We start from the raw sequence: 21,195 nt of genomic DNA on the forward strand, positions 1-21,195 counted from the left end.
AAAATTCATGTGTAAGAATTTACTCAGTAACTAAACTTGGCAGTTCTCATATTGGCCTTTGTGCCCGCTATTTGGTATATTTACTTAATGCATACCTCACTGAACAGGACCACTCATTCCAAAATATAGTACTTTAACAAACTATGCACAGTTACACGTGGAAAGCTACTTTAATGTTAATTTTAGTTTGCAAAATCAATTCTTAATAAATACTAAAATTAAAGCTTCCCTGGAGATAGAAGATATCAAAATCTCAGTTCAGGTCCTTGTATGAATGCATATCTTTCGTTACCTTGTTGCTGGCTGCTTTTCAACTGGATCACTGTATTATTTGGTGAACAGGATAAATGATGGTTATTAAAAAGCAGCTTACTGTTCATCCTTCTCACTCAGTGTATAGCCACCCGCCTTATTCTCTATGCACCATCCAAGTCTTGCACTGAATTTGGGATTGTTTATTCCCTGGGGAATGATGATGGGGAATGTGTATGTGCTGCCTCTTGCCTCTGTATTTGCTACACATTGTTGTTACAGGGAAGATATTTGCTTTTGTAGTCTGGGAATTGAGGCTCAGCTTGATTCAAAACCAAAATTTTGCATATGTTCTCTCATTTTCAGTACCCATCTTTTACCTCTAAGGCTTGTGTAGTGGTTTTTGACAATTTTTGGCATTTTTGGAGCTCCTTAGAAGTTCAAGCCATGACGTGTCTGAATCGCTTCAGTGTCCTAGTACCTAGGAAAGGGCTGGGCAGTCTATAATGACTTTAGAATAATTTACAGTTATGAATGAGCTAGTGGTAACATTAGGGACTTGTTGTGGAACTAAACAATGCTGATGTAGGTACCAGAGTTTGTTTACAACCTCCAGTGGGTTTTACAATACTCAGTATGCTGAGCAGATAAACATCACAGAGAGGTTTGTCCCTGAAATTATTTTAAATCTATATATGTAATTGATACTGCAGGATAAGCACCTCTATAAAACTGGAGTTCAGACCCAGAACCACTGCTTGCTCTTAGGTGCCTACATTTCCTTTTACATACATTTTGGGATGTAAATGATTCTTGTCTTTGGAAGGATGCTTAGAAATTTCATTATGCTGCTGACCTTTCATGTAATAGCGTAGTTAGAGCTTTCGGTAGGAAGTGAGATACTTGAGCTCTGATTGCTTATTTTCCTTCCTGAGGAGTGTTCATTTTCAGACCGTCACTGGTCTGGCTGTGATACCTTTGTGTCTGGAGCAGTGCCATTATGTAGTCAAGAATGCAAGGTACTGGAAAGGGAAGGAATTAACCAAAAAATCTATGATCTAATGATCAGGCGCTCAGTTGGAAAGTGTTTTTTGTTCTTGGTCCTTGCTTCCCTAATGAATGTCACCTAGCCATTCATTTTTACTAGTGGTTATTTCACGAAAAAATGCTTAAGCAGTACTATATGCACGTGCTTGTCATTTTGTGAGCTGTGATTTCTGCTGCTTGCCAGACTTCATAAAAGTCTGTCTAACCATTTGTAAATCTTTCTGTAGCCTCCTTCACATGCGTGCATAGCCGCCTCTTGGATACATCAGATCCTTTTAGCTAAGTTGCATTTTAATAGGACATCAGCTTAATTCAGGGATCTTTCGTGAAAATTTTGATTTGAACATCATGACAACTGTGGTGAAGATTTCTAGACGTCTTTACTCCGTGGAAGTGTAACTCAGGGGCCTAATTTTGTTCCCATAGGCATTAGAAATTAAATTTCTGTTGATCTGAGTAGATGCAGGAGCAGGCTTTGGCTCTCTATTCCTCTGCGAAATTATACAATCAATTGTTGTGTTCATTGAGTTGTAGGAACTTTTGCTGGAAATGCTCTCAGAGTACCAGTACTTAGTAGGGCTTTGTTTTATTTCCTGCTCATAAAATCATATCACTACTGCTAAAAGGAGGGGAATGGATTGTTGATTTCTATAACATATTTGTCTAATTTGGGCCTAAACACTTTTTATTATGGCCATGGTCTTAATTTTACACTATTAATGAAATTGATAACAAAGCAGTCAGGAGTTCACATAGTCTCTTTTGAAATTAGTGGCAGAATTGCCGTATAGATCATATAATATATGATCATATGTATTCTATGTGTGTTCATAAGAGAAGATATTTGTGTCATCGGAATGTCTCTTTACTGATGAGCAAATAGAATAGCTGCTAATGTTTCTAATGTTTGGCAGTGTAGGTCATATTCAGTACTGTTTGATTCATTGAATAAACTTCATAGTGATCTGTTGTTTTAAATGCCACATATACAAAGGCTTTTCATTTTTCTTTTATGGCTGTATACTAGTACACCTACCCCTTGAATTATCTTAAAACACATGCCTTAGAGAAACAAAATTCTCTTCAGAGAGCTATAAATTGGTAATGCAATGTAGCTGATGCTTTCTTAGCACAATTCATTTATATAAAGAGAAAGGCATTGTTATTCCTGTGTAAGTGGCCTTATTTTATAATGAAACATAGCATAAACAAGAAAATTCTGTGATAGTATTAGACTAATTTTTTCACTAGGTTTAAGAATATTTATGGACCTAATTCATTCCTGATTTGTGGAATGTGAACATACTTTCAGTCAGAAAGCTAACTTTATTTTGGAATTTTTTTAAGTTTCTTATATTTTCTCAAATTGGCTAATAGGAGGATTAAGCAAATCTCAGAAAGTGTGGAAGTGACTTTGAAATTTAAGTAGCTGATTAGACTATGCAGCTGGTCTCTAACAAAGGTAGATCCAGCTCTCTTGATACTTTGCTTCTGTTTGTGTCCTTCAAAAAAACCCTCAAAGACATTTAAAAGGCAGGCACAGGATAAGTAACTTTTATTCTTACCAGAGGAAAACTTGCATGCTGAGAATGTGATGAAGGTATTACTACAACCTCAGCCTAAGTCCTTCAAAGTGCCTCTGTCATCGCCTATGACAAGGGCACTCTGAAGAGCTAGAGCTGTGGTGGGGGAGACCTTCTTTGGGGCTCTGTGTTGTGACCTGGGTGCTCTGAAATACTGCATTTGCAACAGAGGATTTCCTAAAGGCTGGTTTTGAGAGTGATGGGATTACACTGAAGGACTAGCACTGTCACAAGCTGTCAGGGCAGCGACAGAAGTACACTTAAACATTCAAAACTAATAACGTAAGCTCCAAAAGTCTGTGGGACTGACCTGGACAAACAACAGCGAAAGGTTTGGCTTCAGCTGGATGCTTTCTGTGAGAGACTGGAGGTTGACAGATACATGTTGAAGGGACTCAGCGCTCATAATAAGCGCAATCTGTTTGTTACACTACAAAAGATACCCCTTTTGAAGTTTCTTTCCTGTAGAACTTGGTATAGATACTTTCTAAGCTTGAAGAAAGCTGTTTGGATTATTTTGTTACTGAAAAAATTTCTTACATCATCACGGGGAAAGATGTGTTCTTGGTGCCCGTACTTTCATGTTGCTCTACAGCTCCTGATACATTTACTGATGATGTTGATTTTTTCTCTCAGGCATAGGCTTATAGGCTTGCCTTCCTGAAGAGTATTAGCAAGAAAGTAAAGTTGTCACAATTATAGCATTTTACTTAAAGTAGTGTGTGTGGAGTGTAGTGTTGGTTTTGTTTTTTTTTTTTTTCTTATTTAACTTTATGAAACAGCAAGGTGTATTTGTCTTAGTGTTCTGGGCACACTGAGAAATACTTAATGAGTATTAAAGATCAGCAACACTCAACTGTACATTAAAAGTATACTATTTTTTTTTTCTTCATTTATTGTATATTTTGAAACCAGTTATGTAGCAAGTTTGAGGAACACTGAGATCTGTCCACAAATTTCAGTTGGCCCCTCAACAGCCCCTAAATGATACTGTGCTTATGTTTTTCTTATATGTACCAAATTACAAATGTGATCATGCAACCCAGTCTTTGAAAAGGTGCAAACATTGCTACAGCGTTTTATTAGAATTAATCTACCAATTTCATTTGAGTAACATGTTCAGGTAGAAGTCCAAAATCATCAGTAACAGGTTTAGGGATAATAGGTTATATCATTTGAGAGACCCTAATTCTGCAAATTAACAGCTCTTTATTGAGAAGATTTTGTCAGCATTGTAGGCTCCTTGAATCTCTTCTTCCAAAAACCAGCTAGTATTCTCTGCTGTTTCTTCTTCGCTTGAGATTCTCAGGGCTCAAAATGGTGACTCTCCCAACTCCTTCGTAGCAAGATACTGTCCTTGCTCTACTCAGGGTGGTAATGCTTTAGAAGCTGCCATCCCCAGTCCCTGATGTCGGTTTTCTCACAGGAGCAAATGACCTTCTAACAGCACAGACAGAATTCTTCTTGTGCCATTGCCATATTAATGGCAATGAGAGCTTCATATCCCATATTCTACTGTCATTAAATTATTTATTGCTATTTCAGCCCATGAGTTCTAGGGCTACTTCTGGTTTTAACTTGTAGGTACTTCAACATAGGGATTTCTTTCTCAGAGGTACATGATACTGAATGAAAATACCTGCTTCGTATTCCAAAACCTGTTTGCCATGAAAACCCATCAATTTTTCCTTTTCTTTTAAGAGAGATGTCGATTTGTAGATGTATAACTACGGCATATAGACAATAATAACCTCCTTGTACATTTTTCCTCGCAATTCAGAGATGCTGTTTGGTCTCGGGTCAGAAACTGGTAGAGTCCAGGACCTTTATTCTCCTGTTACCTCCAAATTTCTCTTTCGTAACACAGGGGTCTGTCTCTTTTTGATACAGTAATCTTCCTTCCACGCTCTTGAAGAAATTTTCTGTCCTCCTGAAATAACTAGTGAAATATCTGTTCTGTAGCTTCAGCTCGCCTTTTACAGAGATCTCTTGGTAGTTTGGTAGGTACACATCTCCCAGCAGGTAGTACGTTATCTGGTTATCTGCCTAGTTGTCAGGACTAACTAGACTTCACTCCATCTGTTGTTTTGATAATCCATTCATATGTTAATCTGGTCAGTGCAGAGGTGACTAGGTGACCCACTCATTTGATTGAGCATCCAGTCTGTTGTGTCAGCGGGTGCTTCTGGAAAGAACAACCTCTTCAATTTATATGATAAGTGGCAAAGATTATTTTAAATTGTGTGATTTACCAATTAATGGAGAAAAGTCCTGCATTTTTAGATGCATTTGTAAAAACAATAAAATTACAATTACACTAAAATTGCATATAGGAAGAAATTGCATCAAAACTCTCCAGTTCAACTTGTTTGATGGTGTTAAATCTTTTATAACATCAGTGACACTGATAAAAGCCACAGTATTCTGTAAGTTTTTAAATCAAAATAGTAGAATAATACTTTATTGGTAATACATACAATGCTGAATATTTATAAAGTAGTTAGAAATGTAGACACTGAATAAGTAATGGCATCTGTCATTGTTAACTCTGCTCAATTTCAGGCCATTAAGTAGTATTATAAATACACATACTGGTGGATGTCTTCAGAATAATGAGATCTGATCCTTAGATTTCAGAAGGGTGGACTTGTGAAAAAACTGAAAAAACCCTGAATATTACTGCTTATGTCAAATACGTTTTCTTCTGTTATGTGACTTGATCTTTCGACTCTTGATTCTCTAAAGAGTCAGTCAGAAGATAGTGCTTACATTTATTGTGCATATTCTCATGTGCTGTAACTTGGAGCCCTTCATTCATGAGGATTAATGATGTGCTTAGAATACTTTAGTATTTGTTCTTCACTTATTTCACTATAAATATCTTCATTTTTTCCTTAAAGACTGAACCTTCAATTATAACTTTGTTGAGAACCATGTATTGCTGAATAATGACTATAGTGATTACACCAGTGGACTAATAATGCAATCTCTTTCTTTCTTTCTTTCTCGCTTAAGGATAAAAAGAGTTATTCCTGTCCTGTGTGTGAGAAGTCATTTTCTGAAGATCGACTTATAAAATCTCACATCAAGACAAATCACCCTGGTAAAAAATTTCTCAGTCTATTGCAATAACTGGATAAAGTTTTAGAGTGAGCAGTGTAATGTGGTTACATTCCAAAGAAAGAGAAGAGTCTATGTCTAATTTAACTGGTTTAGAGTAAGAATTTTATTGGGTTTGCAGATGTTAGAATTTAGAGTGAAAAAAGTTATTGTTCCAGCTTGTGTGTTGTGGTGGAGTATATCAGGTAATTGTGCTAAGAAATCTGTCTTCATCTGGCAAAGAACTCATTTCCAAAAGAGGACCTAGCTGAATTCAAATTAAGCATTGGAAGTTTGGAATTAGGCATATAGACATCCTGTAACAACCCATGAGACATAAAATTCCCAGTGGCCATACGTAAATTGACAGAAGTGCATTTATTGCACATTATTTTGTCTGTAGGTAATTGACGTGAACGCAGAGGTCCCTGAGCTGACTCTACACATGCTCAGTTAGTGTGTGGCTGGGCTTTACCTCCAGGGCCAGCTGAAGTCTGCAGCAGAGCTCTTACTAGAACCCGCTGTGATGTGGTATGGCCAGTATTAAGCTGGAGCTGACAAGCCTGGCTGGATCCAAGTGAACCACTGCAGTCCATTCAAACTCTGTTTATACCTTGCATTCTGGTGCTCTGATTTATCAGTGGAAACACAACATAAAATGAATGCGGTAGGTCAATGTGCTCTGCCTGAGTAAACAATCCTTTCTCAAATCTTGGGAATTCAGTGCCAAAGTGCTCGAGTGACTGGTGCAGGGACTGATTTAAATCTGACTGATGTGAACTCGGCAGAGCCGCACTGGTGTGTCCATGCTTTCCTCCTCAGTAACTGTGTTATGTTGGATAGACAGGCCCACTGCTACTGTGGATGAAGGAGAGTTGACTGCATTGGCCAACATACTTTAATTAACTCATCTACAGTGTTACTTATAATTTGATATTAAGAAAGAAAATACCGGCCATGCTCAAACTGAGTTTGGGGAAGAAAAAATCTAATTAAAATGATGAACTTTTCTTGTCTTTGTCAGAAATACAACATAATAGGTAAAGCAGTAGTTTCTTATCTTCCTACTGCCACTAGATAGTGCTAGACCCGTGTTTTAAACAATTTCCTTCACTTGAATTTCAGACTAACTCCCACTTTAGCTCTTTAGTTACCAAACCTCTTTATTTGCAGACCACTCTACAACAGTGTGGTTGGAGGGCTTGTCATACATCAGGGGACATGTCTGATGCAGCAAATTGAGATGAGGAAAGGCTTCTGTGCTATACTGTAGTCAGGAGGTATGTCACCCAGTAAGCATAGAAATTGAATCTCAAGAGCTGTGCCTATAAAGCCTTTGTGCTGTCTCAATCAGGGAGTATAGGAGGCCTCCCTAAATAATATGATCTGTGAACTAGCAGTACATTATGTAGTGTGCTCTTACAGGTTGCCATTGGTCTGCACTGGTCCATTGACTGCTGAATTATTAGTGTATGCTGTGTCTGGGGTCCAGAGATAACAGTTAACTCTGGAGCCCTGACGTGCTGAACTCATGCATTTAAATACTTTTGAACAATTCATTTGGTATCTGAATCCCTCTAGAAGTATAGTGTAAATTTTTTCATCCAGAAAAGTGGGTTCTTTTAAACTCTGGGTTATAATAGAGGTAAGGTTAAAACAGAAAATCTCAACAGCCTATTATTTTGTGTCCTCATTTTTAATTCATATATCGCAGGCGAATAGAACTTAGAAGCAAAATACCAGATTTATTAGATATATCTCCATGGCAGTAAAGAAATACTACATCTAAGATATGCCTATGCAGTAGTTATGCAACAACACTTTTAAGATATGGAGGAGAGTTAATGCACAAATCTTTTTCCTGTGCATGCTGTCCTTGTAATCAGGAGGAAATCCTTTATTCGTACAACATACTTAATTACAAGCCAAATAAATGTGAGGGGTCTGATGCTATAAACTATCAAGTACTGCAGTGGAATGACTGCAATTGTTTTTAAAACAGTAAGTGGAAAAGAATAAAGATGAAAGGAAAAATGGATACTGTTAAAAGGAATTGAATTTTAAAATAACATATCAAAAATTAATTTAAACTGAAACCTTTTCGTATTTATCATTAAAATGCTATTTCTGGAGCTCCCCTCTCTTTCCTTTCTTAATACCATTCAGCATGACCCCTCTCTTGTCTCTTCTATTTCATCAAGTAGAAAGTATGAAATAAAACAGTACTCCTTCCTCTTCTAGGTTTGCAGAGAATAGGAGTTGAATTCTGATGCCATGAAGGCAGTGGGACAAAACTCTCTGTAGACTTTGGTAGAGCAGTATTTCAAACCAGAGATAAGAGAGCTTGGCTTTATTGCCAAATGATTTGGGTACTCAGCAGTGAGGGAGGAGTCTTGGATTCTCGTCCCAGCTCTCAGAATTATCTACCTTTTCATCCACTGTCTGATTTAGTATGATATTTGTTAATAGTCCTGAGACATGAGAGGCATCTGCTTTCATAGATCCCTACTAAGCAGACATGCTAGCCTGCAGTCATGAATGAAGGATCTAAGCCATAGAAGGCAGATGAGGGTTCAGACTTGTGTCTGTATTTTTCTTTTTTGGGTACTTTAGAACATATCTCTGCTCAGTCCATGGGCTGTTATATTTCCCTTTTGAGGTTGTTTTCCTTGCGCGTATGAGTTCAGGCAGGATTTTTGATTCCACTCTGGGACCAGTTGTCAGGAGACTAGGTATGACAGTTCAGATTTGGTAAAAATCAAAGTTTAGACTGTCACTTTCAAATTTTATAAGGTTTTGGGCATAATAAGTCAGCAGCTTTCATGTCTTAATGTTTAGATTGCATGAGTACTGTAATTTCATTGAGTCATGATATTTAGCATTTTATTCATCTGAAATGCATTGAGTAATTGGATTTATTTTTTAAAAGCATTGGACAGTGTTTTCATTATGTGTGTTTGGGACATTTTAATTTAAACTTCATTATTTTGAGCTTTTTCACTGTGACAACCAAAACATTAGATCGTATGAAGGAAAAACTTAGAGAGTTGAATGTGTTTAGCCTGAATAAGCGAAGGCTAGGAGAGGAATCTTAGTTGCTGTCTTCAGCTATCTAATAGGAGATTAAAAAGAAGTCAGAGCCAGTATCTTCTTGGAACTGTGCAGTGAAGGGACATGAGTTGAAGCAAGGAGATTCTGATTAGAAATTAGGAAGATAATTTTGAGTGTAAAGGTGGTCAAACGCTGGAATGGGCCAAGAGAGGTTGTAGAATCTCCATCCCTGGGTATGTTCAGAACAGGACTGGTTATGCCCCGAGCAACTTGTTGTAACTTTGAAGTTGGAACTCCAAAGTTGGCCCTGCTTGGAGCAGGTGACGTTAGAGGTCCCTTCCAATCACATTTATTCCATGAGTCTGTTTTTTCCTTTAAAGTTTCTGATTATCAGGCATTCTGATCATTATAGCTGTGGCTGAAGTGATTTGTCTTCAGATCCTTGACATCTGGAAATCTGGGGGAAATCTTGAATAAAGTCTTTTGAAAATATTGAAGAAAAAAGTGCCAAATTAGCTTATTGGGAAAGTTCATAGTTGCAAAGTGATTTCTAAGCCAGTGGCACACCCAAGATTTTTTTATATTTAAAATATTTTTTTTTTAACCAGGCAGTGGGGACACTGAGTACACAGATCAGGAGAGAAAGGACAGAACATGCTAGAAGCCCTAAAGGAAAAAATGTCCATATGTTCTTTGCTCAGGTCTTATCTGAGTGGCAGTAGGGGAAGTAGAGCTCTTAAAAAATTGGAGTGAATCTGGATCTAGCTCTTCAATATTACTTATAGAACAAACTCCCTCATGTCCTTCTGGTTTTTATTACTTTTTACATTTCTCTCAGAGGTTTCAATGACTACTATTTCTGAGATTCTTGGCAGAAGAGTTCAGCTGAAAGGACTTATTGGAAAACGAGCTGTGAAATGTCCGTACTGTGATTTTTATTTTATGAAGAATGGATCAGACCTTCAACGTCATATTTGGGCTCATGAAGGTAAAACTCTGGTTTTAAGCTTTTGGGCTTATAGTCAGTCTCATATTCCACACAAGCTTTGCTGACATAAAAAAGAATTCAAATTTATTGCTATACCTGAATCAAAAACTTTAAGCTACAGTAGAGGTTAAATAATTAGTGTAATAGATTCTGGATCACATATGGAACTGCACGCTCATAACATGAATAGACAGCTTAAATGTTTAATAAAATTAATAAGTTTCTGATTCAGTTTTTTCCAAAACTCATTCATAAACATCTATCAAGTATTCTATAATAAATGTGCATAAGGAGTGAATTAAATACATGCTCAGTCTCTTAAAACAAGTAATTTTCTGTATCTTCTCATGAATAATTGCTGCTCCTTTCACATTTGTCCAAAAATACTTGGTCTGGAAATCTATTAGTAAAACAATTGAAATCCAGTTGCTTTGATGTATACATATAAATTATCTGTGTATTTTAATTAAGTCATGCTGAGCATGACAGCTAGCTGACACAGACATAAACAGTGATGAAAAACCCATAAGATAATGTTGATCATATCTATGACTTTTTAGGGAGAAATTCCAGTGATACGGCAACACACAGGTTAAAAATCCCTTGAACTTAAAATCTGTGCCCAGTAAAATCTTGCATCTACCCAGTCTGTCTATTTTTATAAGAGGTGGAAGACCACTCGTATGCTCTTTAGTCAGTTAATAATCTATGGACCAGATTGCCTGTGGTGTTTGAGCATTATTTTGGATTCTTTAGCCATCCCTCTGCATAAAGGGGATAATGGGATTTGGTACTCTTGAACTGTTATTTTGTTTGCAAGGTGTTTGTTCCCATGCAGATAGTTCAGACATTTATACTAGTACTGCATATTTGTCTGAATGCTTTAACTATGAGCTTACTTGCCTGTGTACTATAGTAGCGGTCCTCTCCAGTAGCCTTTACTCCATTAAGGAGTTTGGGTAATGCAAATTTGTAGGCTTAGAACAATTATTTGTGTATTCCATAGATACGGTTTGTTTATTCTGCCAAGAAAGCTTGGAACCCATCTCATCGAACTAGCAGGAGAAAGAGGTGAATAGAAATTTATTCCCAAAGCGAAGTGTGCAATCAAGTCTGCTTAAAGTAGGCTATAATTCCTCATGCTTGTAAATCTAGTTTTAAGGTCATGAATATCAATCTAAAACTGCCAGAGCCTCATGGAACTGTTGAACTACTCTGCCAATTCAGATTTATTCAACTTTTCCTTGAAGGATTTACTTTGTTCTTGTAGACCTTCTGCTAGATGACATACTGTGTGTCTCTCTGTTACACGCTTTGGACTGTTTGAGAGAGGTGGAATTGTAAGTGCTTGCATCTTACTGGGGGGGGGGGGGAACTCCTACTGCGTGAGCCATTAGCAAATCTGATACTAATTAGCAATAAAACACAGCTTTGCACATATGATTTCTGCTTACATATTAAGTACCTAATGAACCAGTCCTCCTTAAAACAGATTTCTTCATTTTTGATTGTAGTAAATAAAGAAGGATAGTTATCTGAAGACTTTTAGAGGGAGATTTGGTGTGTACATCAGCTAGACATCAACTTAGGCAGTCTGGATTCTACTTTTAAATGAAGGATGGACACACCGAGACCAAAATATTAGTATTTGCTTGGTTAAACTCAGTACCTGGCTTCAACAGGGAAGTATTGAATTGTGATGGGTTGACCCTGGCTGGACGCCAGGTGCCCGCCAAAGCTGCTCTATCACTCCCCGCCTCAGCTGGACAGGGGAGAGAAAATATAATGAAAGGCTCGTGGGTGGAGGTAAGGACAGGGAGATCACTCAGCAATTACCGTCACAGGCAAAACAGACTCGACTGGGGAAAAAAATTAATTTATTACCAGTCAAATCAGAGTAGGATAATGAGAAATAGAACCAAATCTTAAAAACACCTTCCCCCCACCCGTCCCTTCTTCCCAGGCTTAACTTTACTCCCTAATTCTCTACCTCCTCCCCCCAAGCGGCACAGGAGGATTGGGAATGGGGGTTGCGGTCTGTTCATCACATGTTGTTTCTGCCGCTCCTTCCTCCTCAGGGGGAGGACTCCTCACACTCTTCCCCTACTCCAGCGTGGGGTCCCTCCCACAGGAGACAGTCCTCCACAAACTTCTCCAACGTGAGTGCTTCCCACGGGCTGCAGTTCTTCACGAACTGCTCCAGTGTGGATCCCATCCATGGGGTGCAGTCCTTCAGGAACAGACTGCTCCAGCATGGGTCCCCCGCAGGTCACAAGCCCTGCCAGCAAACCTGCTCCAGCCTGGGCTCCTCTCTCCACGGGTCCACAGGTCCTGCCAGGAGCCTGCTGCAGTGCAGGCTTCCCACAGGGTCACAGCCTCCTTCGGGCATCCACCTGCTCCGGCATGGGGTGCTCCACGGGCTGCAGGTGGATATCTGCTCCACCGTGGACCTCCATGGGCTGCAGGGGGACAGCCTGCCTCACCATGGTCTTCCCCACAGGCTTCAGGGGAATCTCTGCTCCGGCGCCTGGAGCACCTCCTCCCCCTCCTTCTTCCCTGACCTTGGTGTCTGCAGAGTTGTTCTCTCACATATTCTCACTCCTCTCTCCGGCTGCCGTTGTGCAGTTTTTTTTCCCCCTTCTTAACTACGTTATCCCAGAGGTGCTACCACCGTCGCTGATGGGCTCAGTCTTGGCCAGTGGCAGGTCCATCCTGGATCTGGCTGGCATTGGCTGTGTTGGACACAGGGGAAGCTTCTAGCAGCTTCTCATAGAAGGCACACCTGTAGCCCCCCTGCTACCAAAACCTTGCAGCGCAAACCCCATACATTAATTCTAAAAGAACCCCTCCTTTCTCTTAGTTAAATGATGCTGTCAAGAGCTCGGTATCATTTACACAGAAGCTATAGATGAAATTTCTTAAATGTCGAAATTTTAAAATGTTGACCTTGTTGTCCATGTTGCTCACATGATCTGCAATTTGTTTCAAGCAAATGTCCACCCTCTCATCAAAAGGTACAGCTTGTTTGTTTCATAGTATATTTTTTTATTTTCAGGTGTCAAACCCTTCAAATGTTCTCTCTGTGAGTATGCCACTCGCAGCAAGAGTAACTTGAAAGCCCATATGAATCGTCACAGCACTGAGAAGACGCACCTTTGTGATATGTGTGGGAAAAAGTTCAAATCAAAAGGCACTTTGAAGAGCCATAAACTCCTTCATACTGCTGATGGTAAATGCATGTTTATTAAATTCAAGTTTATTTTAGGGCAGTAAATACTGGCTGTACTATAGGACCTTATTTACAAGCATTTTTCAGTTCAACACTAAATGCTACTTACAAATTTTTTTTTATTCCCAGGAGACACTCTTTGTGAAATAATTCAAAACTTTGCAAAATTAATTTCTGTGAAAGAAAGACAGCTGTCTCTGGAATACTTGATTTTTCTGAAATTTTCTGTTGGCTTTATATCCCTTCATATTCTTACAGAGAATTGTTGATCTCAAGAGAAATTTGAAAATACAAATAGTTGTGTGGATCAGTCTCGTACTGCTTTCTTCTGTGGCAATATTGTTAGGAGCTGCCGAATCCAGTAGCCCAATAGAGGCAAGGCTGCTGCAGCTCTGTGTCCCCAGGTTTAGTCAGCCGGTGGCAAGCCTGAGCATGTATTCTCTCTAGGCACACATGCAGCAGTTGCATTTGCTCTGTAATTTTAATATTTCTGTGATGATAACAGGAAAAAGTGAGATGCAAATCCAGAAAAATATCATCTTCTATATCAAAATTTGGGACAGAACAATGCTTTATTCCTCTGTGATTATCAAATTGAAGTAAATGATTTAGCAGGATAAGTTGTACAGACCTTCATTATGACCTAGTAGCTTGATCTTTGTTACGCGTGCAACCTTGTGAAACCTCATTCCACTTTTTATTGACTATTTAATTTAAATTCTTTTTTAAAAAATTTGCATATTCATTAGCGTTGTTCTTTCACAGAAAGCGCACAATGCATTGTTACATCTTTAGAATTTACGTGAAGTTTTTGTGTCAGAGATTTATTTTTATGTATGCTTATATCTGTATGTGTAAGTGAAAGTGATGATCCCTTTTACATTGATATGATACATATTATAGGAAGCATATAGTTACTGCAGTATTACCAAAGTTACTGTAGTACTACCATGAGTTAGTAAATCACTCGTTATTCAAAAAGTACTTTCCAATATTTTGAAATAACTTGGTCAATAATAAGCAAGTGTTGCACATACATCTAAACATATGCAAGAATCAAGATTTTACTTACAAAATGCAATTCTCAGCTGATTCCTGGCTGGGAGAAGGAGGCAGGTTGTATTTGAATTAAAAGGAAATTTGGAGCATGATCAGACTATAAAGAAAAAAAAGGTCTCTTTTTATGGCGCTGTAAAAAAATCTCTGCATGGGGTTTCATTTCAAAACCTTTCTGTTTTGTTTTCACCATCTGGCACGTCCAAATAGTGAAATTCAGCAATGAAAGTTGAATTTGTTTTTAGCTGTTAGTTCTATTTCTTAAACAAAATATAGATGTGTGTAAGTCATTATTGCAATTCAGCTGAGGCTGCTTTGAAATTTGGCACTGTTAAGAATAGGACTGTAGTCATGCAGGAGCGAGCCTTGTCTGGATTTGGTTTAAAGGTGTGAAGTTAGTTTTAAACATTTAATTCATGCAAGGAACTATATTCTCGTATCATTTACTGCTAGGTCAGGCTGAAACCTTGACTCTAGAGGCAATGTTACTACCAGGAGCCTTTTTTATCTGGCTTCAGACTGTCATCATCATCTGCAGTAACTGAGGTGACTGCTTGTTCCTTTTTGATGCACGTCCCTTTTTGACTGATGCAAATAAATCCAAGACTTACACTCTTTTGCCTTGCTTTTTATACTTCCAAAAGTGTTCCAGGAAATTGCCCGTATCTTTGGAAAATGTGTTTTGCCATTGGCTCCAGTGGAAACAGAATCTCACTGTCTGTGGAGTCTTCAGTAATTTTGCTCATTAAGTCCACCCCAGTAAACTCTTCATGCATTTCAAACACTTGTGAAAAATAAGATAACGTTTGTCACCAGAAATGTAGTGTATGATTTGTCAAGGGACTTTTAGCCTCTTGAATGCTGACAGTTTCTCTTTGCCCAGTGTCCCTTTCTATAGTGACAGCACTTCAAAAGTTCTTACTAGCGCACATCTAGTGTTCTTTGGTTATTTCACAAATAAATGAATTTGAAAGACATTTCGCTGTTTATGAGTCTTGTCTTCCTGACTTATGAATCCAGACAATTTTTGTTCAAATATCAGCCCTGCAAGGTCAGTTTAACCGGTGGAATATAAAGTAGTTTTCTGTTTGCTTTATTCTTCTCCAGAAGACAGAATTCTCAAGAGTGGCATGATAGGAAACAGTTCCGTAGTCCAGGTTTATTACTGTTTGTGATTAGAAATAAACCAGAAAACCTGGTTTTCATTATTTTAATTAGACATCAGAAATTGTCTTAAGGTTTTTCTTAGCTGTGTTTTATGGAAACTTTCACACTCAGTGTAAAATGCTTGTAACTTTTTTGAGCAAGATCCAGAATCTAAAGAAACCTGATCTCTTCAGGATAATACAGAATATTCTGTATTGTACTTCTCCATCCTTCCTTTTGGTTCTTTTCCTTTTGGAGTAGTTTTTAGCACATATTTATTCCATGTCAGTCAAATACAGTTTGCCAGCCAGGGGCATTTAATACAGGATGAAGTCTTTCTGTATTTAATACACCTTGTAATTTGGCTGGAGGTAGCAGGACTGATAGAATCATAAAGACGAAGTATGGAGAAAGGGAGTATGAAACCCAGATGACAGAAGGAAGGAAATTGTGTTATTTTAAATCATAAGGAAAGAAAAGATTTGGGAGAGAGAATGCTTTGAAGGGAAAGTAAGGGAAACCTACAGAATGGTAATATGTTTGGGAGTTTCACTCTTTGCAAAGCCACAAACAGCAACAGATGTTTCTCGAAAATGTCAGAGAGAATTCATTCCTGTTAGAGAATCCTAAAAATACATCATGACAAAATCTGACCATCTTGCCTTAAGAAGGACTCAGACTAATGATTTCAGGGCCAAAAGCAGATTCTTACAATCACGAAGTCTGATCTCTTGCAGAGTACAGGCCATAACTTAATCTAATAATTTTGCATCACATTTCTGCTGGATTGTAGTATATCTTCTTAGGAAGGGCTAAGCAGACTTGATTTAAAGACTTCATATGACAGGGCATCCATCTGATTTCTAAGTAATAGTCATAGTCATTAATCATGCCCTCTGTGAAAAATACTGACTTTATTTTAGACTGAAGGTTCTGAGCATCAGCTTTCGTTAGTTGAAATTCCAGTTCTTGTTCTTCAATTTTATTGTTGCTATTTCAGGTTGGAGGGTTAGTACCTTCAGTATTGATGCCTGACTAGAAAGCTCACAGGCATGTAAAGAAATTTCAAGTATAATGTCTTGTCTGTGGAACTTAAAGTAACGCCTTTCTTTCGATGATACTTCTGAAGTAATTTTTTTTCCACAAAGCAATATATGTAAATTACATTGACTCTATTTAATTGCATTATGTTGTGTAGAAGACCTGCTTACAACACAGACTTCCAGTCTGCCAAGTACTTGAGAGACAGAGCCTGTCTCAAATCTGTCAATGACTTTTCAGATTGGTATCTGAAGGAGCAATGTTTATGCAAAGATGCACCCATTGTCTTTACCCCTCTTCCAGTCCACTCTCTGATTTTTGAAACAATTGATGCAGAAGGGTAGAAGTCCAACAGTTACTGTAACTCCATACATTTTGAGAAAATTTGTGCCCAATTAAAATAAACAAATATGAATCAGCACTCTCCAAGAACAGGTCACCCATTATCCCTAGTGTTTGGTAGCCACCAGCATGTAAGTCACCACATGCAAAGTGTGAACTAGTCCCAATATGTGCTTTCTCTTGCCTTGTGTGACTGTATGTGAGATTTAGGGTTACTGCAGAGATTTAGATGAGAAAGGACAAAATGTCATGATGAACAAGGCAAGTAGGCATCATTCAATCTGATGTTGATGGAGCAACTTGCGCCCATTGTTTTAAAATTGTGTAAGCAGAAGTGAAAGGTTGAAACACAAAACCTCTGTATTGTTTGCCATTCTAATCTTATTTTTGTCTATAGCATATTTTATTTCTCCCTGTATCCAGGGTTAAGCCAGTATAGAAAACCCTTTTATGATAGTTTGAGTCATCATTGAAAGAGTAGTGCTAAACACATAACCAAATCTTGTGGTAAAGATAATAGGTTATGTTATACCCTACCAGAAATACATCAAGAAAACTTACAGTGGGAAACCCAAGAAAATTTAAATGTATTTGAATCATAACAATTCAGTGCTTGGGAAAGAAGTAGGTAAAAACATGTGAACATGACCAAACCTCTGTGTTTTAAGGATTTCCAAATCTGCTTTACAAATAGCAAAATAACTGTGCCTGCAGTTGTAAATAGTTGATTTCCTTCTTCCATTTAGGCTGCACTATAGTGATTCTTTTTCTTCTTTCCCAAGTGACTATCCCAGGAGCATCTAGCCTATTTAATGCTTGTAATTTAAAGATAGCACTCGAGCCTTTTTTCTTCCTTACTCTGCTCTTAGCTCTGTTTAACCAAAATTTTGCAGAGCAAGTGCCAGACTTCTAGTATTGTTCATTGTTCATTCTTAGCATTTTGGAAATCATCTTTTTGAGGAAATATAATCAGTAGTTTTCTGAACTTAAATAGAAAAAAGTTATTCAATTTTCTATTCCCATTTCAGGAAAGCAGTTTAAATGTACAGTGTGTGACTATACAGCTGCCCAAAAACCACAGCTCCTACGTCATATGGAACAACATGTCTCTTTCAAGGTAAGAAAACTACAAATCATGCTTATTGATAAGTCATTTAGAAATACATGGAATTTCAGACAACAGTTCTGAAACTGGCACATTTTCCTGTTTGGTGACAATTACAGCATATTAACATTTTAATATTTCGGGAATTTTGACTTTATATTCAGTCTTTTGAGATAGAGTTATTTTGTTCGTGGACAATTTGCAATTAGTATCTTTACTTGCCAAAAATATATGTATGTTGCAATATAAACCAAACATTATTGGGTTTTTTGACTGTTAGTCCTTGAGAGAACTAATCTAATATGTACCTTAAAATGTCCTAGGGAAGTAGGAAAGCGAATCCCATACATCACTGTTCATTGCCCACCTTAATTTTCTCTGAAAGTTTGCCAGTCTAATGTACTATAGATGAGTTCATATACTTGAACAAAATTGAAGAGAATTAATTTTAAAACACCCCATTTATCTGAAACATGTCTTGGAAAGAGTTTTGAAGATTGTTAATGTTTCTATGAAGTGTTTAGATTAGAGATACGGTTTATTTTAATAAACTGTAGTATGGTTTTATTCCTAAATTTCACATTGGTTCTCAGCATGATAGATCTTGATGTAATGAATTGTGAAATGTTATATTTAGGAAATAGAAATGATACTAGTTTCTTTTCCAGAAAAATCCAGTATTATGTATGTATGAAAATGTTCATTTTAATGTAACACTTTATCTTGGCAATGAGCATATTTCTTATTGAAAACTTCATACCATTTTCATATGCAACATCTTTCATTATCTAACAAATCATTTTGCTTCTATAAAGAGTACACTTCAGCCATTCTTAGTAAGTACCAATGCTACATACCTCCGTAAAGCAGAAAGGAAGACAGTCTTTTGATTCACATTTTAAATTTTGGAAGACAAGACATATAAGAAAGTGAAGCAAGTCATCTAAAGAGATGATACATTTTGAACAAATAATTTTTCTTTCTTAAGTATGTAGTTTTGCTGTGGACTTATCTTTTTAAAAGGATTTTTTGTAAATGAAAATACGTAATTTTCCTTTTTTAATGGCTAACGGGATGAATGTACTCCTAATGCAGTTCTTGAAATCTAGCTGGTTCTGACCTCAGGATCAGCTTTAGAACTGTTGACTCAGCACCTCTTTTCAGTCTTCTGTCAGCCTGCATATAAGTGTGGCTATTCAATGCATTATCAAGAGAACTGCAAAACACTGAAGTAGGTCAATCAGGAGTATTTGTCAAAAGGAGTTCAAAAACTGTCCGTTAGTAACGCATTGCCGTCTTCTGGGACAGTTGTTTGCATGCATATCAAATTCGGAGGAATGTCAGTAGTTATGTGACCTAATGATAATTTAATCCATCATATTTTCAAGCTCCATGAATTTGCAATCCTGCTATCCAGTAGCAGATAACATACAGGACATGCAAGTATGTAGAGAGTGGTACAAGAACACAGCAGTCTGTCTGGATTATTAGCTTGAAAAAAAGACAGTTTCAGCAATAGAAAAGGAGAGTACCCCTCTCTGAATAATTGAATAGCTGAATGTTACAGTACCCTCTGAATTGTAAGGTTAAGGGAATCTGAACACCACTTTTCTTCCTTATTTTTGCTGTTTGGAGCCTGAAGGAAGGTCATGAGCAACAAGCTTAGGGGAATGTTCTGGTCAATGGACCCTGACTGCAGACATTTCCCTGCTTTAAATTCAGCTTCTTAATAAACGTTTCTGTACCAACCATTTTCTGCTGACTACCTTTCGGTGGGCCTGGTTGCTGTGCATGAAACACTTTGCATCCTGTTCTGAGATACTTGACTTTTCCCCAAGGACTTTGGTCAATGTCTGCATTCTTTTCCAGGACCCTAATAGTTGTGTCAAGCTTCCTACAACAGTGACATATCTCAATCAGAAGGTTATTCTCAAAGGCTTACTTTAGGCACAAATGCTTGTTTTCCTAAACTTTGTTCTTTAGAAATGTCTCTCCCTGTCAGTTGAAGGGAGACGTATGTTCTTAAAAATTAATTAATTTAGTTCCCAAAACTTAGTTCACCAAATGGTCAGATGAATGCAAGTGCCAGTGAAAGGGAAGCAGTTGGGAGCATGTTGGAGAGAGAATGAAAGGAAAGGGAAGAGATCAACCCTGTCAGGTACGGTTATCTGTTAAATTAGGTTGGCTGTACAATCATATTGTACCTTCAGTTATTTTAGTTCTCTTACTCCCCCTTTTCAGACCAAAGCTCACGGCAGCTGAGTCATTTCCTTGTAGTAGAAAGTCTCCACGTGGTCAGACCTGTGATCATCAATTATGAAAACACACAGTTTACTGAATTACGAAAAGTAGGTAATAATCTTATAATGTTGAGAATACTTGGTGTCTTGCACATAATAAAAAGTACCAAATTTTAGGTAACATTTAGTTACAACTTCCATTTATATTAAATTTTGGAAGATCTCCTTGGAAGATGCCTAAACCAGAAATGAACGTGGTTTCTCGGGATCATTGCAGCTTAGACCTGTATTCTGAAGAGGTCAGGAAATACAGTCTAACATTCTTTTTGCTCCTAGCCTTTCCGTTGTGCACATTGCCACTATTCCTGCAACATATCTGGTTCCCTGAAGAGGCATTACAACAGAAAGCATCCTAATGAAGAGTATGTAAATGTAGGTTCTGGGGAGCCTGCAGCAGAAGCCCTTATCCAACAAGGTACATCTCCAACATCTAAGACTTGTTATTTTTTTTGCTGAAGCAAACTTGGTGTAAAGGTAAACTTCTGTGCCATATGTGTTCCTCAGTTTATTGGCGTTATGTGATAAATCATTACTACTTTTTAGTAATTCTGAAATGGCCACCTTTTACCCTTCATTCAGTGTCCTTTGTTCTTGGTTTCTAAGGGTGGGTGAACCAAAGTTTTGATTGACCTTGCCTGTACTATTCATTGTTGCATACATTTATCATTTTCGCTTGTTTGTCTCCTTTTGTAAGTAAAGTATCACTATCTGTTGAAATGAATGATAAATTTCTGTCATTCTACTGATAAATTTCTATGACAGTTTTGCAAGGTTGAACTCAAGGTAAGGTTGAGCAAATGTAAGGGAAGAGACTGAAGAGTAAACGGCAGCAAATTATTCCCCCACTAGAAAAATGGGGGGACAAAGAGAGTACAGGTAAAACAGGTTACAAATTGTTATGGTCAGAATCTTGTTTATGCGCAAAGGAAGCACACCTTATCTATATAAGTAAAGCC

At 37.7% G+C, this 21,195-nt stretch overlaps 1 protein-coding gene across 1 annotated transcript in view; it reads left to right on the forward strand.

Moving 5' to 3' along the window:
- Window positions 1-21,195, forward strand: part of ZFAT (zinc finger and AT-hook domain containing) — a 96,299-nt gene that overhangs the window by 48,446 nt on the left and 26,658 nt on the right. Inside the window, exons 8-12 of the mRNA XM_050892331.1 lie at window positions 5,898-5,985; window positions 9,871-10,020; window positions 13,076-13,249; window positions 17,863-17,951; window positions 20,516-20,654. Coding sequence (XP_050748288.1) covers window positions 5,898-5,985; window positions 9,871-10,020; window positions 13,076-13,249; window positions 17,863-17,951; window positions 20,516-20,654 — 640 coding nt within the window. The remainder of the gene's footprint in view (window positions 1-5,897; window positions 5,986-9,870; window positions 10,021-13,075; window positions 13,250-17,862; window positions 17,952-20,515; window positions 20,655-21,195) is intronic.

This window comes from Gymnogyps californianus, chromosome 2, assembly GCF_018139145.2.
Source record: "Gymnogyps californianus isolate 813 chromosome 2, ASM1813914v2, whole genome shotgun sequence".
Lineage (NCBI taxonomy): Eukaryota > Metazoa > Chordata > Aves > Accipitriformes > Cathartidae > Gymnogyps > Gymnogyps californianus.